At 33.3% G+C, this 21,131-nt stretch overlaps 3 protein-coding genes across 7 annotated transcripts; all 3 read right to left on the bottom strand.

Annotated features, from left to right (window-relative positions):
* Positions 1–1,756: 1,756 nt before the first annotated feature.
* LOC106665532 (lipase member I-like) lies at positions 1,757–5,135 on the bottom strand. 3 transcript variants are annotated; one of them, XM_014392007.2, is made up of 7 exons: positions 4,806–5,135; positions 4,690–4,744; positions 4,477–4,613; positions 2,646–2,897; positions 2,420–2,587; positions 2,208–2,364; positions 1,757–2,011 (listed from the first exon to the last, which is right to left on the bottom strand). In XM_014392007.2, the coding sequence occupies exons 1-7, from the start codon at positions 4,894–4,896 to the stop codon at positions 1,891–1,893; spliced, it is 981 nt and encodes a 326-aa protein (XP_014247493.1). In that variant the 5' UTR covers positions 4,897–5,135; the 3' UTR covers positions 1,757–1,890. The 3 variants fall into 3 exon arrangements, with proteins under 3 accessions (XP_014247493.1, XP_014247491.1, XP_014247494.1); XM_014392005.2 differs by having other exon boundaries at positions 1,757–2,016; positions 4,806–5,128; XM_014392008.2 differs by lacking the exon at positions 2,646–2,897 and having other exon boundaries at positions 1,757–2,016; positions 4,806–5,131.
* A 2,630-nt stretch (positions 5,136–7,765) lies between these two features.
* LOC106665565 (pancreatic lipase-related protein 2-like) lies at positions 7,766–10,235 on the bottom strand. 3 transcript variants are annotated; one of them, XR_001340314.2, is made up of 7 exons: positions 10,105–10,235; positions 9,976–10,030; positions 9,382–9,524; positions 8,888–9,325; positions 8,674–8,841; positions 8,117–8,233; positions 7,766–8,055 (listed from the first exon to the last, which is right to left on the bottom strand). XR_001340314.2 is itself a non-coding variant. In XM_014392058.2 (7 exons), exons 1-6 carry the CDS (start codon positions 10,184–10,186, stop codon positions 8,152–8,154), a joined length of 957 nt encoding a protein of 318 aa, XP_014247544.1. In that variant the 5' UTR covers positions 10,187–10,234; the 3' UTR covers positions 7,766–8,055; positions 8,117–8,151. The 3 variants fall into 3 exon arrangements, 2 of the variants coding, with proteins under 2 accessions (XP_014247544.1, XP_014247545.1); XM_014392058.2 differs by having other exon boundaries at positions 8,674–8,830; positions 10,105–10,234; XM_014392059.2 differs by having other exon boundaries at positions 7,766–8,046; positions 8,674–8,830; positions 10,105–10,234.
* A 2,084-nt stretch (positions 10,236–12,319) lies between these two features.
* LOC106665437 (inactive pancreatic lipase-related protein 1-like) lies at positions 12,320–19,974 on the bottom strand. The gene is made up of 7 exons (XM_014391852.2): positions 19,823–19,974; positions 17,537–17,624; positions 17,339–17,481; positions 14,329–14,580; positions 14,065–14,271; positions 12,480–12,636; positions 12,320–12,407 (listed from the first exon to the last, which is right to left on the bottom strand). The coding sequence occupies exons 1-7, from the start codon at positions 19,875–19,877 to the stop codon at positions 12,332–12,334; spliced, it is 978 nt and encodes a 325-aa protein (XP_014247338.2). The 5' UTR covers positions 19,878–19,974; the 3' UTR covers positions 12,320–12,331.
* Between the last annotated feature and the right edge of the window lie 1,157 nt (positions 19,975–21,131).

Genomic DNA, 21,131 nt, shown 5'->3' with positions numbered 1-21,131 from the left:
ACGAATATAGAAAACCCACAACTACGATACCAGCGGATTCTTCCCACCCATGGTCCCAAAAGGCTCCTGATTTCATTTGGTTCATAGACGGTATGAAACTTCCATTAAACCTGCTAACTATAAAAAAGAATTAAAACCTTAGCAAAAAAACAACGGGTATCTAGAAATATTTATTGATAAGTTGCTAGGTAAAAGAATAAAAAATATTAACTTTAAACTAATCAACAGTAGGACTCAGCCACCCAACCATAAATGAATCATTAAGTTTCCGTTGTTTGCCATACATTGATGAATCAGAAAAAGTTAGTAACTTTTTAAACGAGAAGGTTTTAGAATAGCTTTTACTTAAAAACATCCTCTCAAAACCTAAAGACAAAGTAGACAACCTGGCAAAAACCGGGGTTTACCAACTCAATTGTAATGATTGTGATATTAAATATATAGGACAAAGCGGTAGAGAAATAAAAACGAGAGTAAAAGAACACTTGCCTAAATTGAGCAAATTTTCGGAATTTAAGGACCATCTAATAGAAACAAAACAATTTCAATTCAAATTTAAATACAAAAGTGTGACATAGTTTCAACAAAGAGAAGGAACTAAACTGGTTTGAGAAATTTGAAATTAAAAAATGTTAAATTGAACATGGTGATAAATGCATTAATAATATCTACCTCCCATTTTAAATATGAACATAAATAATATTAAACGTCCAAATAATTAAATTAATTATTTTAATTGTTATTATTCTTATAATAATTTAATAACATTAAGTGTTTACTATTATAACATTTATTTGTGTTATAATTCCCGCTTTTCGCACGTTCAAATTGAGCGCCATTAAAAGCCAGCTGCTCATTGGAACGTCGCGTTGGCTGGGGTATCAGGCTATCAGCTGGTTCACATTTGCAATTCATGTTGAGAATGGTTGTAGAAGTCCTTCAACCTGATGATGAACTAAAGGGCTCGAAATCCGGTCGTTGCAAAACAACTTACGGTGAGTAGGAACTATCTTTGTAAAAAAAGGACTAATAAATACATTCTCTCTTAACACAACATTTACACCTACTATACAACTAACCTAATTGAGGGTCGATGGGGTACTCGATATGCCCCATTGACCCTTTCACACCACACATTCACGGTAATAAATACATTCACTATCAGCACAACTTTTACATATATTATACAACTAATCTTATTAATAAATAATGTAACTAACCTTACTAGTAAAAAAATGATGTTCATAATATTATTCTAACAAATCGTTTTACATTTAGGGTATAATTTCACAATCCTTAAAGTTAAAATTCGTTAATGTTTAATTTTTCAAAAAGTTTAAAAACAACCAAAATATGTCCCTCTTCTACCAAATTGGTATTCATACATCATCCTCTTTTTCTCTTTTAAAGCATTCTGTCTGCTTATGCATATGCTCAAAGGTCTTGATTGAAAGGAAACCGCATGGTCATGCTGGAGAGTTCAAAACACCTAAGATGCAGATTTGCACGACAAGTGCCATGTCCAGTAAGGAATTGAGTGAGATGGTAATCTGTCAGCAATTTTGTTTGTATTGGACTTTCACCCCGAAGGGTTTTCACCCCCTAATGTGCTGAATGGCGCTTCAAGCACATGCACCTTGTCTATACATTAAAGAGTTCACTTGGCTGTTCCGCATGGCGCTTGAACAGAATGTAAAGCAGAAAAAAAAAAGTACAAAAAGATAAGTAGGAAAGGATTGAAATAAAACTAGATGAAAATAGCGAATAGTTTTACTAAATCTATTTTAAAATTCGTCGTTTGTAAAAAGTTAAAACATGAATTTTTTTCATCGGTTCCAAGCGTGAATATCAAATTAATTTCACATTATATAACTTGAATATAATTAGTAATCAAACAAATAACCGATAATCCCCAAATATCTTTTTATATTTACTTTTGTACTGTAAAAAGCTGACTCTGTATTCCTTGCGTATGGTGGATACAAATTTGTCTGCAGAAAAAACCTGCCTTCTACACTGAAAAAAAAAAATTGAATTAACTGCAGATGACTAAGCAAAATAAATTTGTAATTTGATCCTTTTCTTGGTCTGCCTATCCCCTTGGTCTTTAGATCAACCCAGCAAGGAAAGGCCGACAATGATTGGTAAAGATCAAATTATAAGTTCAACACATGCAGAGCAAAGTATATCTTACAAAATAAACTTACTCTGTTGAAACATATTCACCCATGTCTGTAAATTGGAAGTAAGGGCAATTGTCGCTTTTAAAATGGGCCCAACTCTCACATCGTTTGGCCAAAAATTTTCTCTTGTTGGCAATGGATTCACTAAAGTACTCGTATGCATCTCGATGGCTTCTTAAAACTGGGAAAATATTAACAAATTATAAAGGAAATGTTTAAATTTTGCGCATGATTACCATTGAAACCGGAAGTTCCACCATTGGGGTAAAAATCAACATGACCTAGTTTATATCTTGTCCCTGCAGCTCTCATACTGGTGTGTATCACGTCCACAAATTGTGCAGAGTCTTTGTTCAACATGAATAAGTTTTCAATCGAGAAGAAGGGTCCTGCTGGGTCAAGCCCTGGAGAAATAATGATTTACCAGTGTAGTTGTTTTTTCATCGAATATTAACCTTTTACCCGTTATCCTGAACAGGCGCCCAGATTTCAAAAACATTCCAGCAATTCCAGAAACATGAGCGCCCAAGCTGAAACCGATCATGTGTGTTCTGTTTAAATTCAGGCCTGTTTTCTCCTCTAACTCCATTATCATAAAAGCAATTGCTTTTCCAACTGCAGAAATGCTTTCTTTTGATTTTAAATAGTTATAGCAACTGGCATATTTGGACCAATCGACTACTATTACGTTGGCATCGTAGCGTTCAAGATAAGCTGTGGATGAAATTGATTTTAAATATCCAATCTTTTCCAAAATTAATAATGCATAAAAATCAATTGAAAAGATGTTGAAAATTGTTGATTTAAATGAATAATGGAATTTTATTATTCCGTTTAGAGACAAACAAGAAGTGAAAACTATATGTAGCATGTCTGAACATATAAAACAAAGCACCAGTGATTTTGTCAAGCGTATTGAATTGTTTGCATTTGAAAGTCAAATATTCAGTTAAGTCTACCACAGTTTATATGAATCTTATCATTTTAATTCAAATCAATTTTTTTTGTTCAAGTAGTTTCATGAGTCAAGTATATAAATTTATATTTTTACTAGTTTGTAATGTGAGTTTATTCCTTGCCTTGTCAGTCTTGACTGAGGTTCAGTTTGTCTGTGAAAATTCCAAGATCACATCCGATCAGATGTAGCTGTTGAGTTCCTTCAGACAGGAAGATAGATACTTTTCCACTAGACAAAACCCACCTTAATATTGACATTAATATTAAAGTAATCTAGAGTCTAGTATACTAATCTTGAATGGGAATACCATCATTTTATATTGTGAACAGAAGGCTCAGAATACTTCCTTGCCTGACATGATACAGATAAACAAGTTTATTCTGACAACAGAACCTGTTTGTTAAATGAATTTGTAACTCGAAGAATGTTTTTTTAACCTTCAAAACCAAACAACTGTGACTGACCAAGTCAACCAAGACACCCTAGCACAAAACCTGTATCTTGATCATATCTGACTTTACTTGGTCTAATCAACGACCTGCTGAATACATACATCAAAATACTGAATCATCTTATAAAAACAAATCAAAGTGAGATTAGACAGCTGAGATGACCCGAGTTGACCAAACTTCGATAATTCTGCACTTAACAGTTAATTTATGGAATAAATTTGTTTGGCCTTATTCTGAGGTATCTAGCCATATTACATTTAAATGCATTGAGCTCCACAACCCACCAAGACCCCCACCCGCCTAGTGAGCCAAGCACCATCATCGATGAGACCATCTCATGCGTAAAACCTTAACCTTAAATACAAACTAATTAGACTTGTATTTTGATTAATTGACCAGAATACTGTACTGATCTAGAATATTTTACAACTTTTTTTGGTTAATAGTTTTCTACAAGTTTTTATTACACTTTCTATGAGAATTTTTTAAAATTTCTCTTCTTTTTTGGCAATGATTTCGGCACCATGAATCCATTAGGTTCTATAATTGATTCAGTGAATAGCCAATAAGCTCTCCAACGGCTTCATAAAACTACATAAAAAAGTAAAGATATGTTAAAAAGTAAAAATTACACTAGAGAACATTTATACTTGAAAATCCACTCCACACCCTGGTTTTGACTGGGTACTCGCCATTTGGATAAAAATGTACTTGTCAAAGATTTGAATAGTTGATAAGAATATCAACAAGGTTTTTTGTTTTTTAAACAAATTTTTTAATCGTATGCCTAATTTTAATGTTCAACAATTTCTATTACGAAGGGCACATGCAGTCTTAAATACTGCTTTGTAAAATTTGTTTTATTTGTAATTTTCTTACTAACCATTATGCAGCGTTGAAACAAAAGTAGAATTCAGTCCATTGTGCCAACCATGGACGAGTATTTTTGTAAGCTTTTCACTGGAGAATTTCTTTTTCAAGCCAGATATCCCATGCAGGGTATACTCAGTGTGCGTGTTTCTACGAACAAATACTACTTTTTAATTTTTGGGCCTGATGTATAAACTTAAATTGTATTAAAATGAAAAATACTCACCTTGTATATAAGTGGAATGTCATTTTCCTCGCAACATAAAAGGGTTCGTCACTGACTAATTCGATAACAATTTATTAAAAAATTTAAAGAAAAAATAACTATTTATTTTTACTCACCACTTGCAGATATGCACGATGCACTCACAGATGAAGACAAAAAATATAATGAAAAAATGGCAAAATAAGTAATTTTGTTTAGTTCAACCATTCTTGTTATTCAAACAATTTTTTTTTAAATTCTAATTTTGTAAGAATTTGCTAGATTAAATTGAATTTAGAACACACCAACACTTAAATATTGTTCACCATTAAATTGACTTTCTATAAGTTGATTAGAATTAAAATGTAAAATTGGTAGAAAGCAAACTGTACACTTAGTGATATTTCTGGTATACTCAAAATCCCCTCCCAGAAGGTACACGGTTTTGCCTTATATTTTATCTTTCTGTATTTAATAGATAACAGCCAAGTAATTGGTAAATAAATTACCTGGTTTTTAATTAGAAAATTGCATAATGCAATAAAACAAATTTTTAAATTAGCATTTTAATATAAATGAGATTTGATAAATTAATTGACATAACCGTACACAAGACTTTGATCTCTATTTTAATTCAACTGTTAATTATTTATTTGACTGTGAGAAAGCTCTTTTATAAATTTAGAATTTTTTTTTATCCAGAGAGAGGGATCATTATTCAAAATTTCAAAAACTACAAAGAAGCCAAAAAAATTATAATTTAAAAATTTTAAGTTGTTAAGATATTTAATTTTTCATGCTACACGTTTATTCTGGATTATGTTTGTTTATTTGTTTGTTTTTCATTATGCTTTTGAAAGATATATTCCGTTTATTTCTTTGATGATCTCCTAAAACTCCTGCTGCTTAGTAGAAGCTTTACTTTAAGGAGCAAGCAGGGATGCACCAAATTATTATTTTTATTATTATTTGCTTACATATTATTTGAAATGTTCCTAAAAGTATAAATATTAACAAATTTTTGATACAAATTTTATAATAAATAATATATTTAAAAATATACAGAAAATTAAGGTAGAATGAATTACATCGTGCCTTTATCTCCATGACTAATGAGAACTTCATATTAATTTATTTTTTAGTTATTCAGATATCGTGAGATGCGGTCGGGTGTGATGTAGGTTTCAGAAAAACATTTTCTTTATCGTGCCAACGTTTCGATCTTTTATTGAGATCATCTTCAGGGCCTGGGATTTACAAACAATGTTTACATTTAACAAATACATTTAGGATGTGGAAAAGTGAATTTATACAATGCAAAATATATTTTATAGTCAAACAAAGTATTTCTACTCACTCAAAGTGTTTGTTTTCTGTGTGTTTATTTTTTAGGTTAAAGATTCCTTTTTTCCTCATTGTGGTTTTAATTGGGTGTTAGGACAGTGTATTATTTATTGAAAATATTTGTATGTTACATTGTAGTTGCAATTATGAAATCCCGCAAGAACAATAAATCCCCTGGCCTTGACAACAATCATAACAACCTCAAAAATCTTTCACAAAAAGCCATAGTCCATCTAACAAACAACATCATTAAAAAAATTATTCTTGGTTGCTATCCCAGTCACTGGAAAACCTCTAAAGTTAAGGATAGTAGATGACATAATGCTAGCCATTAATGTAAGAAAACATACTGGCATGATTTTGATATCCGAAAGACCTTTGACACTGTTTGGCATAACGGTATAGCTTCCCTCCCTACATAATAAAAATAGTCCACTACTATATATTATCCACACCATTCCAAATTTCCTGTCGATTATCTCTTTCCAACCAAGAGACATTATTTCTGATGTTCCTCAAGGCTCTATCCTTGGACCCATCCTGTTCCTTGTATATTTCAACAAAATACCTCGCCATAAGAACGTAAAGCTTGCTCTTTATGCTGGTGCTTTGGAGGATGGATTAAATTTCTAAATGGAAAATTAAAATTAATCATAATAAAATGGAGGCAATAGTTTTCAGTAAATGTAGACCATTGCCCTGTAAAAAGATCCTAATTGAAAGTGTAATGTGTTGTGGTCTGAGTCGGTCAAATATCTTGGGATGATATTGGTTTGTAGACTCACTTTTAGTACCCATGTTAATGATAAAGTGAATTATTGTATTATTAGCAAAGTGGCTATTTACGTACTTTTCCCTCTGCTGTGTCATCAGTCTGGTCTGTCGCCTGTCATACTAAATAATGACCATCCGATGCTTCTGTATCAGAAGAACAAATATCGCCAGACTGCAGGTCATACAGAACAAGTTTGTGAGACTTGCAGCAAACTCGCTCCGGTATGATGCATATCGGAACTGTAGAATGAGTCAAGCATGTAGTTGGTGTTGTCAGAGATGTGACCTACTAATTTTTTAAGCGGTTTATTAGGTTGTTTTATAGGAAGTGGAACAGATTACTTCAAATTTCTCAATTCAAGTATATATTGTTGTTGTGTGCAGAGTGATAATCTTATAATTCGATTGTTTACGATCATCCTGACCTACCGATCCATGACTTGGTCTGTCAGATGTCTCATTAATAATCGTCTTGGTTATTGCTGTTTAAAAATGTGTATTTTTAAACGTTCCATAGCAGGGAAATGCCCGTAGTCTTTAGGGAATGGGTAACAAGTAAACGCCCTTGTTCCAGGATTACTGGAGAAGGGAAAAAAAGGCAGGGAAATATATAATCATATATGGCAGACCAAACAGGTGAATAAATCAACCCAGGGTGAGTAGAAATTACAAATTACTACAAACCACAATAAAAACCTAAGTAGATGAACTAGGGGCCCAATATAGATAAAAATGAACAGTTTTATGTGAAAATTTTAATGTTTTTTTCACAACTTTCCCTAAATCATTTTACTACTTTCTCTAAATGTTTCCTGAAGAAACTAAAAATTTATCCAGTGATAGGATTTTTATACGTAGACCCAAATAAAGAACTAATCATAAAATACAAAAACAAAACACATGCACTTTATGTATTAAAAAAATAAAACATATCTATTTAAACAGACAAATAAATTAATAAATAATTGACAGTGTGAAATAAAATAATTAATACATTTAATGATAGTTATGACAACTTACAACCTCTTAAGGAACAGTGAGAAAAATTAATGCTATTACACAGCAAGGACTAATAATGAGTAGTTCCTCTTTTTGTGATAATATATTTTATCTATTTGTTTATTTTTTCACAATTGCAGAGGTCATATCAAGCCTCGGGGTGCCGGTGTTTTTGTAAAAAAGCCTATTTATTAGCATGTTGGTTTTGAATGCAGAGCCGCTAGACTCGAACCCAGGATTTTTACCTTACAGCGACGAGCGCTAAATAAACTTAAAAACGATAAATTAGGTAAATGGTAACTTTATTCTTATATTATAAAAATAAACTTACATGTTTGAAATATACATTTCTCTCTCCCCCTCCAGTTAGTGATTATAGAAAACAGATTTATCCATGAGTGAGAAGGGTGATCTGTCGTTAGTTCTTAAAAAATATGTCCCTCTTGCACTAAAACAGATTGTAAAATATGAATAAAAATAATACATACAAATAATTTTCTTAGCAAAAATGATGAGTAAAAGTAGGCTTTTGTTTGATAGGTACTTTGATAATTAACCTCAAAATGAATTTTTTAAGTCTTACTTAGTGAGACAAATAAGGTTTATATTTTTCTGGCGAACAAGTATTAGGCTAAAATAATAAATTAATATTTTATGAGGGGATGTAACTTATTAATATTTCTATGGCTGCAGTGAAAAGTTGGTTAAGCAAAAATTGTGAAAATTGAGTGAAGTATGTACACAGCATATCTGTTGTTTGTTCTCCAGTCAATTATGAAAAAATTAAACCTTCAAGTGCAATTTCCCAATTGTTTTAATTCTGGATGAAATATTGGAACACGTTTGTAATACTTCTATGTCAAAAAGATTGATTATTATAAATCTTACCTGTGTGACACATGTTCACCCATTTTCGTTATATTTACAAATGGGCAACTAGAGTTTTTAAATTGGTTCCAACTTTGACAAGGGATAGCCATAAATCCATTAGGTACTGTAATTGATTCAGCAAATAGCCAATAAGCTCTCCGATGGCTTCGTAAAGCTATATATAAACTAAAAATATATTAAAATGTAAAATTATTATAGGGAACATTCATACTTGTAAAATCCACTCCACACCCTGGTTGGACTGGGTAGCCGCCATTTGGATAAAAATCGACATGTCCCAGATTTGGATAATATCCGGTGAAAAGCCCAGCGGTATGAATAATGTCAACAAACTTCGCCGATTTAGCACTTATTTTCATTTTCTCGTTTGATGAAAATAGAGGTCCTGCTGGGTCCAAGCCTGTAATCCTTCCGATAGGACCATTTTTCACTAAAAAGCCTGTGATTCCTGCAACATGTGCTCCAAGGCTGTGGCCCACTATGTGTATCCTATCCGGGCTTACACCAAGCTGGGTGATCAATCCGTCAATCATTAAAGCTACGACCTTTGCCGCATTGACAACGTTCCCCCTGGCCCACCAATACCAACTCCCTGACAACCAATCCCAGTTGACAGAAATGACATTAGCATCGTATTGAATGAGATACGCTGAAAAAAATGAATAGTTAACTATTTAAATTAAATTCCACCAACTTCATTGTTACCATTTTTAACCAATATGTTAAAAGAAGAGTTATAATAATTTGACCAGCCATGCACCAACACTTTAACAGGCCTATTCACATCGAAATTTGTTAAGTTATCTAAGTCGGATAAAACAAACTCTTCAGGGACCACAGGATTTTTCCTAGAAAATAAGAAAAGATTGACTTTTGGCATTTTGCGTTTAAACATTTTTATTACTTTACTTTCAACAGCTTTGCCTTCTGAATAAGGTGATTCTACCTACATTCTAATAACTATTTTTAAATCAAAATATACAAACAACATATACATCAATTTCAGTACGAGGCAGAATCATAGTTTTAGTGCTTTACTTGCGTATTTTTTACAAGTATTTTAAATTAAATAACTTAATACTGTGTTATCGATACATTATATATGGTACGTTGTGAAAAGTGGTATTTAAAATAATATAACAAGAAAACAAAAGAGATTAGTAAGAAGTAATCAATAATAAATGTTTGCAATTCACTAGTAAACATTTAAACATGATCATTTTTTATGGATTTAGCATGTTTAGACTAAATATTCAATACATTTCAATAGGTTCGTAAACTGAAATAAAACAGGGAAACCTTGTGTATAGAAGAAACTGCATGTCTTTATCTCCTTCGCTAACATTTGCATAAGCTACAATAAAAATAAATAAAAATTTTCTTTAATTGTTTTTTGTTGATTTATGTAAAATCTCACACAATGTTCACCTCTGTATGATAATGAAATCCCTTCTGTTAATCCGACACAAAAAATCACCAAAACATTAAACGATACACAAGTGAATATCATGTTTTTAATTTTTCAAAAACAGATTTGCATATGTACACTGAAAAGGTACATCAAGTTAAATTATATATTTAAGCCTTTTCTAATCTAATCGGGCAGTAATTTAGATAAAAGTAATACAAGTATCAGGTAAGTGAGATTGATACTTTGATTGATTGATTTATTTTTAAAGGGGAAATGAGGGTGAAACATAAGCAAACAGAAGTATTCAAAATCTCGAAAATACTTTATCAGTTGCAATGTTCTGAATTTGAGTTTCATAATCGGTCAAGTGTTGATGAAGCAATTAAATAAATAAACATAATTAGCACAAACATTACTTAAAATGAAATATTAAACTGTATGATAAACCTAATTTAAAGCCAATAACAGTCATATAATTTTGGAAAACTGATTTGTTAATTTGCTTAAGTGTTTCATGACAAATTTGATAACTTTGTCTATTCATCTTATTTCCTATCCAATATTTTACACAGTTGTTTCAATAGGCTCCTTCGATTTAAAAAAATTGTAAATATTCAATTGAGTACTTTTTTAAAATCTCAGAGTATTTGTTAAAGTATATTTTCATGGATCCCCTTCTACTCATTCTTTCTTTTATAGTTTTTGGAGGTTAGAGTATTCAAGAGATGTAATTTGGCTTGTCCAGCCTATATTTTCCCAAATATTTTGCTTATTTTGTTTTTACGGCTTCCTTCAGTTTTTAAAAATATTGAATCTAATCTAATTGTTAGAATATACATAGGTTGTAGTAAATTTGTATTTATCTCCCTGAACTCATGCTTTTTTTGCAGTGCTTTGGAGGTTAGAGTACCCAAGTGATGTAATTTTGCCTACTCTTCATATATTTTTCCAAATACTTTGCTCAGTTGTTTTTATTGCCTCCTTCAATTTTTTAAAATAATTAAATTCACTATTTTTCGTGGTCCTCTTGACCAATTAATAACATTCAATTAATTAAGGTTTTAAGTTGAGATAAAAAAGTCAGTGTCACGAGCGGGATTCGAACCCACGACCTTCGGCTTGATACGCCGCTACTCCACCACTTGAGCTATCGTGACTTCGATCCCCTCGGACACCAATCCCATCTCAACCACTCCTTTTGAATTTTCCCTCCTTTTTGCCGTTTTTCAAGGTCGTGGGTTCGAATCCCGCTCGTGACACTGACTTTTTTTATCTCAACTTAAAACCTTCATTAATTGAATAATAAAATAATGTTGAATTGATATAATTTTTAGAATATACATAGGTTGTAGTATATTTTCATTTGTCCACTTCAGCATGCTTTGTTTGCAATTCTTTGAAGGTTAGAGTATCCGAGTGAGACTGCTTTTCTCATCCTATATTTTATCAAATATTTGGCACAATTGTTTTAATGGCCTCCTATATTTTTGAAAATATTTAATTGAATATTTATCTTTTTATTTTAAGAATATAAGTTGTTGGACCAAATTTTTATGTACTCGCGACAATTCATGCTTTCTTTGGAGGTTAGAGTATTGTGGTTGAGGCCTTTTAATTGTAAGAACTGAACAAAATTTAATTTCCCCACTTTGAGCTTTAAGCCAATTTTCATCCTTCAACACAAGCTTCTTTTTTATCATTGTGAAAATGTATATATATCAGCCTTTGTTTATAATTATTATGATGGTGGTCTACCGGGTTTATACAATTAATGGTTCTTTCCTTTTACAGCAATCTATTAATAAACTTAAGTTTCTGGTCTTAAATTAGATTTAAAAAATAATAATATAAACAAATGCTTTGTAATTTCTTTTGTACACTCATACATTTCCTAATAACATTTCTACATTGGTATGTTTCATCTTTTATGTCCAGCCTTACCAATGAAGTTTCATAGGTTCAGGTTTATAGGGTAAAACCAGCTGGAGAATCAAATGGTATCACTATAAAATATAAAATAATTCGATAAAAACAATTTATCATAAAATAGTCACCGTTTTGAACATGAGCGAAACATGTCATAGCCGGGCCAGAGCATCTTGTTTGAAATTCAAATATGACAATAAAAACTAATGCATTTTTTTTTAAATTAAATATTTTACAATCATAATATATATTTTATGATTTATTTATTCACAAAATCATACAAAAATAGTTTATGTACACATTACATAGAAGAGAATGTTAAGGCTTAATTCCATTTTTCCCTCGTGCATATGGAAATTTATCACTTGTCTTCAGATAGTAGACTCCACGGGTGCTGAAATTAAAAAAGAACAAGGTTATAAAAGCACTATTGTATGTTTGATTTAATTAAATGCTCTTAGCATACCTCGTCGAAGTCGGGTCTCCCATGAAGCTTCTTGTATTCTTAGAGCATGCACCTTCCGTGAATTTTGCCCATGATTCGCATTTGACTGCTATGAAGCCTTTTGGGTGTTCGATGCTCTCACCAAAATATTCGTAAGACCTACTGTGGCTACAGCCAACTAAGACAAAATGGAAAAAAAAGGTTTCATGCATCCAGATTTAGCTTATGAATTCTTGCAGTTTGTCACACCCATTTTGGGTTTTGGCAGTACGAGATCAGACTTCAGTTATACCTTTACCTCCACCAAAGTTAGGCTACAAAGGCCGTCAACAGCTAGGTCATTTAACCCTCCAACTTTTAGTAGGGCAGAATGCACAATATTATTATTATATATTATATAATAAACTTATATAAATAATCTTATTCATTCACTCTCAATATATTCAAAAGGGAACACAAAATAAGGTATCTATCTATCTATATATATATATATATATAATATAGATATATTTGCTGTTTTATTATATAATACATATAATAAAACAGCCCTATTCCTTTAAAAATTGGACCATAGCACTTTTTGGAGGTTAGAGTATTCAAGTGAGGTAACTTTGCCCACTCATTGAATATTTTGTCAAATATTTTGCCCAGTTGTTTTAATGGGCTCGTTTGATTAAAACATGGAAATATAAATTGTTGGAGCATATTTTGATGTATCCCCTTCAACTCATTCTTCTTCTTTTTTTTCAATTTTTTAGAGGTTAGAGTGTCCAAGTGATGTAATTTTGCCCACCCATTGAATATTTTATCAAATATTTTGCACAGTTGTTTTAATGAGCTTGTTTGATTAAAAAAATGGAAATATTCAATTAGAATATAAATTGTTGGAGCATATTTTGATGTATCCCCTTCAATTCATTCTTCTTTTTTTCAATTTTTTAGAGGTTAGAGTGTCCAAGTGATGTAATTTTTCCCACCCATTGAATATTTTATCAAATATTTTAAACAGTTGTTTTAATGGGCTCGTTTGATTAAAAAACGGAAAAATTCAATTAGAATATAAATTGTGGGAGTATAGTTTGGATGTATTCAGCTGATTCTTTCTTTACAATTTTTTTAGAGGTTAGAGTATCCAAGTGATGTAATTTTGCCTACTTATCTTATATTTTACAAAATATCGTGTACTGTCGTTTTAACGGCTTCCTTCATTTTTAAAAATACTCAATTGAATTAATTTTTAGAATATAAGTTGTAATGAATTTTGATTTGTCTCTTTCAATTCTGTTTTTTTACAATTCTTGAGAGGTTAGAGCATTCTAGTAAGTAATTTTGCCTATTCAAAATACTTTTGATCAAACATTTTGCACAGTTGTGTTTATGGCATCCTTTATTTTATTTTATTTTATTATTTTTTTTAAATAAATGAGGGTCGGTGTAGTACTCAATATTCTACACACTACACGTTCACGTTAATAAATACACTCACTGTCAATGTATGTAGCTACATATGTACAATAAAACAACTCTGTTTCCCCCAAAAATCGGGCCAGGTGACATAAAGGAGAATAATTTCATATTTTATAAGTATTACTAATATTTCTATTACCAAGTTTAAACAGATCGGACAATTCAAAGCAACCGGGCTGCGGGGACGATCCTCCATTTGGATAAAAGTCCACGTGCCCGATTGCCGAGTAGTACCCTGCATACCCGGCCGCTGTATGTATGACATCTACGAACTCGGCGTCTTCCTTGTCCAATCGAGCTGTTTCCGAGACTACATTCTCGAAGCCCGGGTTGGCCGGATCGAGCCCTGAATCAAATTAAAAAATCACTTCAAGCTCCCTTGTCGAAGCTCCCTCGGCACAACCTGTGATTCTGGAGACTTTGCCTCCTTTGACCTTCGACCCGGCGATGCCCATGGCATGTGCCCCGAGGCTGTGTCCTATGAGGTGGACCTTGTCGAGAGTCGTCAACTTTTCTTCAACCAATCTGTCCACCATAGCAGCGATGGCTGTTCCCACGTAATCAACTTGATACGCTGATATCGGGTACATCTTCCAAGATGCTAACGGAGACCAATCGACTCCAACTATATTACCTCCTTGGAATTTAACATACTCTGTTAAAATGCAAAAAAATCCAGGTTAGAAACAAAAATGTAATTATTAATAATTATAATTTTATAAATATATCTTTTACTATATTAATAAGAATAATCCATAAATCCATGATTATATTAATTAAGTTCTTTATCCTGACTGCATTTCGATCAACAGTAAGAGTCAAGGAAGATTTTTTAAATTAATTAATTTATTTTAAAAGAGGGTATTTCAACTACGAGATGCTGGAGTTTTTGAAAAAAAAGCACGTTTGTAAGTACGTCGAGTTCGAATGCAGGACTCAGGACATTATAATGATGAGCGTGTGTCAAGGAACAAACTAAAACTAGGAAAAGAGTAATCTCACAAGAAAAAGAATTCTACTATTCTGTTGGTCTCCGGAACACAAGGTAATGATCAATGTGGACAGGCGGGGGCATTCGTATTGCGGCGTTACAGGTGAAATTCTTGGATCGTCGCAAGACGCACTAGAGCGAAACCAATTGCCAAGTATGTCTTAATTGATCAAGAACGAAAGTTAGAGGTTCGAAGGCGATCAGATACCGCTCTAGTTCTAATCATAAACGATGCCATCCAGCGATCCGCCGATGTTCTTTTGATGACTCGGCGGGGAGCTTTCCCCGGGAAAACAAAGCTTTTGAGTTCCGGGGGAAGTATGGTTGCAAAGCTGAAACTTAAAGGAATTGACGGAAGGGCACCACCAGAAGTGGAGCCTGCGGCTTAATTTGACTCAACACGGGAAACCTCACCAGGTCAGGACATTGGAATGATTGATAGATTGATAGCTCTTTCTCGATTCAGTGGGTAGTGGTCATGGCGGTTCTTAGTTGGTGGATCGATTTGTCTGAATTCCGATAACGAACGAGACTCTAGCCTATTAACTAGACGCGTTTGGTATCGAATCTACCGGCGAACAATATTCTTCTTAAGGGGACAGGCGGCTTTTAGCCGCACGAGATTGAGCAATAACAGGTCTGTGATGCCCTTAGATGTCCTGGGCCGCACGCGCGCTACACTGAAGGAATCAGCGTGTGCGTTCCCTTGGCCGAAAGGTCCGGGTAACCCGCTGAACCTCCTTCGTGCTAGGAATTGGGGCTTGCAATTGTTCCCCATGAACGAGGAATTCCCAGTAAGCGCGAGTCATAAGCTCGCGTTGATTACGTCCCTGCCCTTTGTACACACCGCCCGTCGCTACTACCGATTGAATGATTTAGTGAGGTCTTCGGACTGGCGGTAAGCCCAACCGACTTTGTCAGTTTTGTCGAACGCTGGAAAGATGACCAAACTTGATCATTTAGAGGAAGTAAAAGTCGTAACAAGGTTTCCGTAGGTGAACCTGCGGAAGGATCATTAACGAGCAGTACGCTTTATCCGGAAGGATAAACGCGGGACTCTCTCAAGAGAACGAAATCAGAGCCCGGGGCGGCGTTTGATGAAGAAAGATAGGAGCGAAAGATATACAAACCCCCTTCCACAGTAAACCTGCGGAAGGAGGTCATTAACGAGAAGTACGCTTTATCTGGCAGGATAAAAGCGGGACTCTCTCTCAAGAGAACGAAATCCGAGCCGGAGGCCACGGAAGGTGTGCACGGTGTAAATCTGTACCCGGAGTATCGGATTCTGGTCACGAAAACTCGCATTGACCGCGCAGATAGTATGTGGACCCAGTCCGTCCGAGAAAAGCGTAAAGAACGTCGTTGCCCCGTCCGTCCGTTTTTTTTTTTCAATTTTTTTTTTAGATTTTCAATCATAAATTTATATTTGAACGATACCAGAACAAACATTTTTTAAATTAAACTCAGCAGTAGGACAACGGTTTATCCTCAAATTAAATGCAATTACAACACACATAATATTGCAAAATATGAAGTCGAATCTTTCACAAACACTCCACTGAAGATGACGAAAAAGCCAAAAACCCGTCTGAAAGACCAAAACAGGGAGGAAAGGCCGACCATAATGGGCAGAAATGGTTAAAACATAGTTTTATCACTGCTAACAAAAAACTCTCGCTAAAATCTAAAAGTAAATGTATTATTTATGAATTTACATTCATATAAAATCCATATAAAATAACTTGAGGTGTTGTAGGAAGCATTAAAAAATAAATAGCGACCGTGGTTGATTTTATTATTAATAGGTCTTAAATTAATTGTTAAAAAAAGTCCCTGTAACTAGGAACAGTTTTACTTAACTGGTCTGAAGGGTGATGAGCCCTGAGGATGTCTAGTGGCCGAAACGCTTCTGGCAGACCAAAACAGGGAGGATAGGCTGACCATAATGGGCACAAATGATTAAACTAAAGTATTATCACTACTTATAAAAAACTCTCTTTCTTCCATTTTCCTCTTTCTTCGAACTTCCTATACTCTACAAAATCCGGGATCTTCAGATAACGCTAAAGTTGGTAACCAGGTCATGACAGACAACGAGGTGACCTACTTGCTAGCCGTTGGGGTTGTTCTCATTGTCTCAGTTCTCGTTTATTTATTTGATTAAAAAAATCATCTATTTTTAAAATTCTCTCCCTTTGAGTTTAATTTTTTTTCAAATTTAAAGTTAAATTAAACTTTTAAATTAGAAGATTAGTTGAAATAAACCCGAAATCCCTGACCACTTGAACGCAAATATTATCGAGGTAGAAAGTACTCACTTCCTAGGATATTAAGTGTTATAGTTAATTAAAACGTAATTAAATCAATGAAGTACCGTAATTTTTAATTTTTAGAGCCTTTTAAAATTTATTTTATTACTCACGTTGTGCTGTGTTTTCAACTATGTAGGATGTTTTGCTGCTGAGCCATCCGTGTACAATGAATTTCGTCTTCGCCTCGGGGTCAAAAACGCTCTTCAAGTACTCGGTAGTGCTGGTTATTTTGACCGGGAATTCGTTGCCCCCTCTGGAAAATACCGTGGGTCAAAAAGAAGTCACAAGGAAACATTTGGACGCTGTACTTTTTCTTAACGATAAACGATATTTCGACGAATGACTCTGTCGAATTGGCTGTCTCGTTATTCAAATCGTTCTCCTCGCTAGATGCTCCTTTAAAAAAAAAATTAAATTAAACTTTTCCTTGTTTCAAGTACACAGATTAAGCTCAGTAATTTAACATACAAAAGTTCCTTTAATTCAAACAATGTGTTTAAGGCAGTGAATATGCACATGTAAAGTAGATAACCTCGTATTATAGAATATCACAATTAAGCCATATGTGTAAGTTGTTATGCTAATATTAAAAACAATACATTATACATTGGAGTCCATTAGAAACCAACCTGTTTTTCTTGATGCAATATTTTGGACTAGTTAAAGTTTTCTATATTTATTTTGACACACATTTCTCCAGGCTAAGGGACTAAAGTATATACATTTCGTGTAAAGTCCAGTCTTAAACTTTTGTTAAAACCCAGTGCAAAATACCATTTGTGTTTGATGTGGTTCAACATTTTTGTCATCTGTGTGGTGATTAGTGACCGTTAATCGATAATTATTTAGAAATCGTGAGATGCGGTCTAGTGCGATGTAGGTTTCAGAAAAACATTTTCTTTATCGTGCCAACGTTTCGATCTTTATTGAGATCATCTTCAGGGCCTGGGATTTACAAAGATTGTTTACATTTAACAAATGCATTTAGGATGTGGAAAAGTGAACTTATACAATGCAAAATATATTTTTTATACTCAATCAAAGTATTTCTACTCACTCAAAATATTTGTATTCTGTGTAATTGTGCCATTCTTGCGTGTCGTGTTGAAAATGCCAGTGAGATTTTGCTGTTTTATGTTTATATACGTTGGATTTTGAAGGGGTGGGGAAGGAAGTCGGTATAGAAAAGACATTTTTGTGTAAGGCGTCGGCTTCTTTGAGGTGAAAAGAGCCGACGAAGGGAAAAAATGTGTTGGTCAGATTATCCTTTCAGGATTATATAGAAAGGGATAAATAGGAAAAGGAAAGCTAAATTGTTGGAAAATTAGACTATGTAAAAAATATTTGATGTGTGGAATGTAATGTTATAGGTATGTTATCTGTATTGAATTTGATTAATGATATTGGCGTAGCTGCGACGAGTTTACATGTATCTGTTCTGTAATTGATGCTGTGTTTATCTCTGTTGATATAAACCATTTCTAAGAAATTACGTTTATGTTTGTTTTGTTCGGTATGTAATACTTTTGGATTTTTGAAGTCGAAATTGTGTTGGTGTTCAAAATGGTGGGTAGCGAGTGCTGTAGGATTTTGCTTTTTTTGCAATCATAGATATGTTGAATATATAAAAAAAATAATTTTGCATTGTATAAATTCACTTTTCCACATCTAAAATATATTTGTGAAATGTAAACAATGTTTGTAAATCCCAGGCCCTGAAGATGATATCAATAAAGATCGAAACGTTGGCACGATAAAGAAAATGTTTTTCTGAAATCTACATCACACCAGACCGCATCTCACGATTTCCGAATAATCATCGACTAACGGTCACTAATCACTAGTACAGTCTTACTCAATAGCATGACAATATTTACATATGAGTAGTAAGAATTTATAAGCAGCATAGCATAAGCCAAGTGGAAAGTTACAAGTAAATTTGGTACATAACCCAATACAAAATAGAAGTTTAATAGAAACAGCTCAAATTATTTATTGTCACAACTGACAACTTTATTCAATTTTTTTTAAAGGAATCAACTTTATAGCCCATAAAGTATATGCTATATAAAATTATCATTAACAACCCACTGATAAAAAGAGATTGACCCACATTTTCCGTATTCGATTCCTGTGACTTGGGACCGGGCCTAGCGTAATTTTCTACAAACTGGGCCAACTAGGGATCGAAAAATCTTTTCGCAAATTTTTGAACGACAACCACACCAAATTATGTAAAATTTGTTGATGAATAAAAGTTACGTATTAATAATAATAATTAGTCATTGACAGGACACTCTATCAAAGTTTTGTTTGATTCGATTTTCCTTTTCAAGGATTTGTTGACTTTCTTGATTAATACAAGATATCACGAAGTGTATTGACTTATTTAAATGGATTTTGTGATAAATAACAAAAAAGTTTTTCCATTTGAAAAAGGAAACGGCTTTAAAACAAAAATATGAAAAACTTAGTTTAGTTAATCATGTTAAACTTTGAAAAGCCTCAAGAAATTGACTTTTTGGTTATCGGTTTGCTTCGTCTAGCTTAAAACCTGACTAGGACATTATGAATTTAAGGTTGGCCCCACTTACCTCCGAATCCGAGCAAAAAGAACAGTATAAAACCAAAAGCGTCCATTGTTACCATGACAGGATCGGTGGAAAACTAAGAACATTCTTTTTGAAACTGGTTTATTTAAGGGCATCGAACTATCAATGCTAATATCGCATCGGCTCAGGTTGACAAGTGTAAGTTAAATAGTTATTTAATCACTACTTGCCCCTTGTATGCAAACTAAACCCGGCCCGCTTATCGTTCCAGTCATTGGCCAGCCACCCTACCGTGCAACAGCAGATTACCACAAAACTTGTTGTGCGAACAAAAGAAAGATACGGTTTAAATCTCAAACATCGATACAACTAATTATAAACGACGAAATTTCCAGCCGCTATGTAATTTCTAGTATATCAGATAATTTTTGTACAATTAGTGCTATCTCGTAAAATGTATATGTTTAAAACTAAAAGGTGTTATTGTTTATTATTACAATCTATAATTAACCTAAACAAATAATTAATGAAGTTTTGACAAAAAAAAATGTTCCAAATAAAAATATTTTAACTTGACAGAAAAGAACAAAAATTTAGCAGTGTTGAAGACTTATGGGTTTCTTTTCTACGGTCTTATTTGATATTTAATAATTAACTTAACATTCTCAAAATTGTTGTCCAACATTTTCATTCGTATTTTACACAACAATTAATTTTTTTTCATGAATCGTTGTTAGTTAATAGGATATCATGGTTATAAGCGATATAACAAGCAAGACACTTCCGTTCCGTCAAAGTTGAGATTTTTTACGATTCTAGAGTTAAATAAGATGTACTAGTAACTGCGCCATTTGAGTAAAAGCAAGTAAGTCCTAGTTCATCAAGGAACTTTGTTTAATAGGTCTGGTTTCAGTGGTTGAATCTTTTCTACAGTTTGTGTGTCCCAAAACACTTCCTCCTCGGGGCAAGCACCACAGTTTGTTAGTAGGTATGTAGATGTCTCCTTTGCTTCTTTGCAGAATCTTATGCCAGTTTGCTTCAGATGTTCATTTTGTTAGCTGTTACTCGTTGCAAACCTATGTATCACAGGAGCAATGAGAACAGCCCCTACAAGTGCACTAAAAACTCTGCTAAACCTACCTCCACCGGAAGTATACAAGGAGAGACTAGGAAAATCTCATTTAGGCTCCAAAAACAATTAAATTGGATAGAAACTAAACAATTCGGGCATACAACTGTAATTAACAAAATCAGACACCCATTCTTAGAACTGGAGATTGACTATATGATCCCGGAAACATTCTGTTCCTAAAAAGTCTCAATGGATTATACCGGAGAGGAAGAACACTGA

Source organism: Cimex lectularius, unplaced genomic scaffold (assembly GCF_000648675.2).
Source record: "Cimex lectularius strain Harlan isolate CLEC.00 unplaced genomic scaffold, Clec_2.1 scaffold37, whole genome shotgun sequence".
Taxonomy (NCBI): domain Eukaryota; kingdom Metazoa; phylum Arthropoda; class Insecta; order Hemiptera; family Cimicidae; genus Cimex; species Cimex lectularius.
Note: the sequence above shows the minus strand (reverse complement) of the source record. Positions and strands in the feature narration are given on the sequence as shown.

Coding starts and splice junctions, on each gene's coding strand:
- LOC106665437 (XM_014391852.2), bottom strand. CDS start 19,877: ATGGTAACAATGGACGCTTTTGGTTTTATACTGTTCTTTTTGCTCGGA. Junction 14,272..14,328: donor CAAAGTCTCCAGAATCACAG/GTTGTGCCGAGG, acceptor AATTTGATTCAG/GGCTCGATCCGGCCAACCCG. Junction 12,408..12,479: donor GGAGACCCGACTTCGACGAG/GTATGCTAAGAG, acceptor TTTTAATTTCAG/CACCCGTGGAGTCTACTATC.
- LOC106665565 (XM_014392058.2), bottom strand. CDS start 10,186: ATGATATTCACTTGTGTATCGTTTAATGTTTTGGTGATTTTTTGTGTC. Junction 10,031..10,104: donor GATTTCATTATCATACAGAG/GTGAACATTGTG, acceptor TTTTTATTGTAG/CTTATGCAAATGTTAGCGAA. Junction 9,326..9,381: donor TAACATATTGGTTAAAAATG/GTAACAATGAAG, acceptor CATTTTTTTCAG/CGTATCTCATTCAATACGAT.
- LOC106665532 (XM_014392005.2), bottom strand. CDS start 4,896: ATGGTTGAACTAAACAAAATTACTTATTTTGCCATTTTTTCATTATAT. Junction 4,745..4,805: donor ATCGTGCATATCTGCAAGTG/GTGAGTAAAAAT, acceptor TTATCGAATTAG/TCAGTGACGAACCCTTTTAT. Junction 2,898..4,476: donor TGTTTCAACGCTGCATAATG/GTTAGTAAGAAA, acceptor TTTCATCCACAG/CTTATCTTGAACGCTACGAT.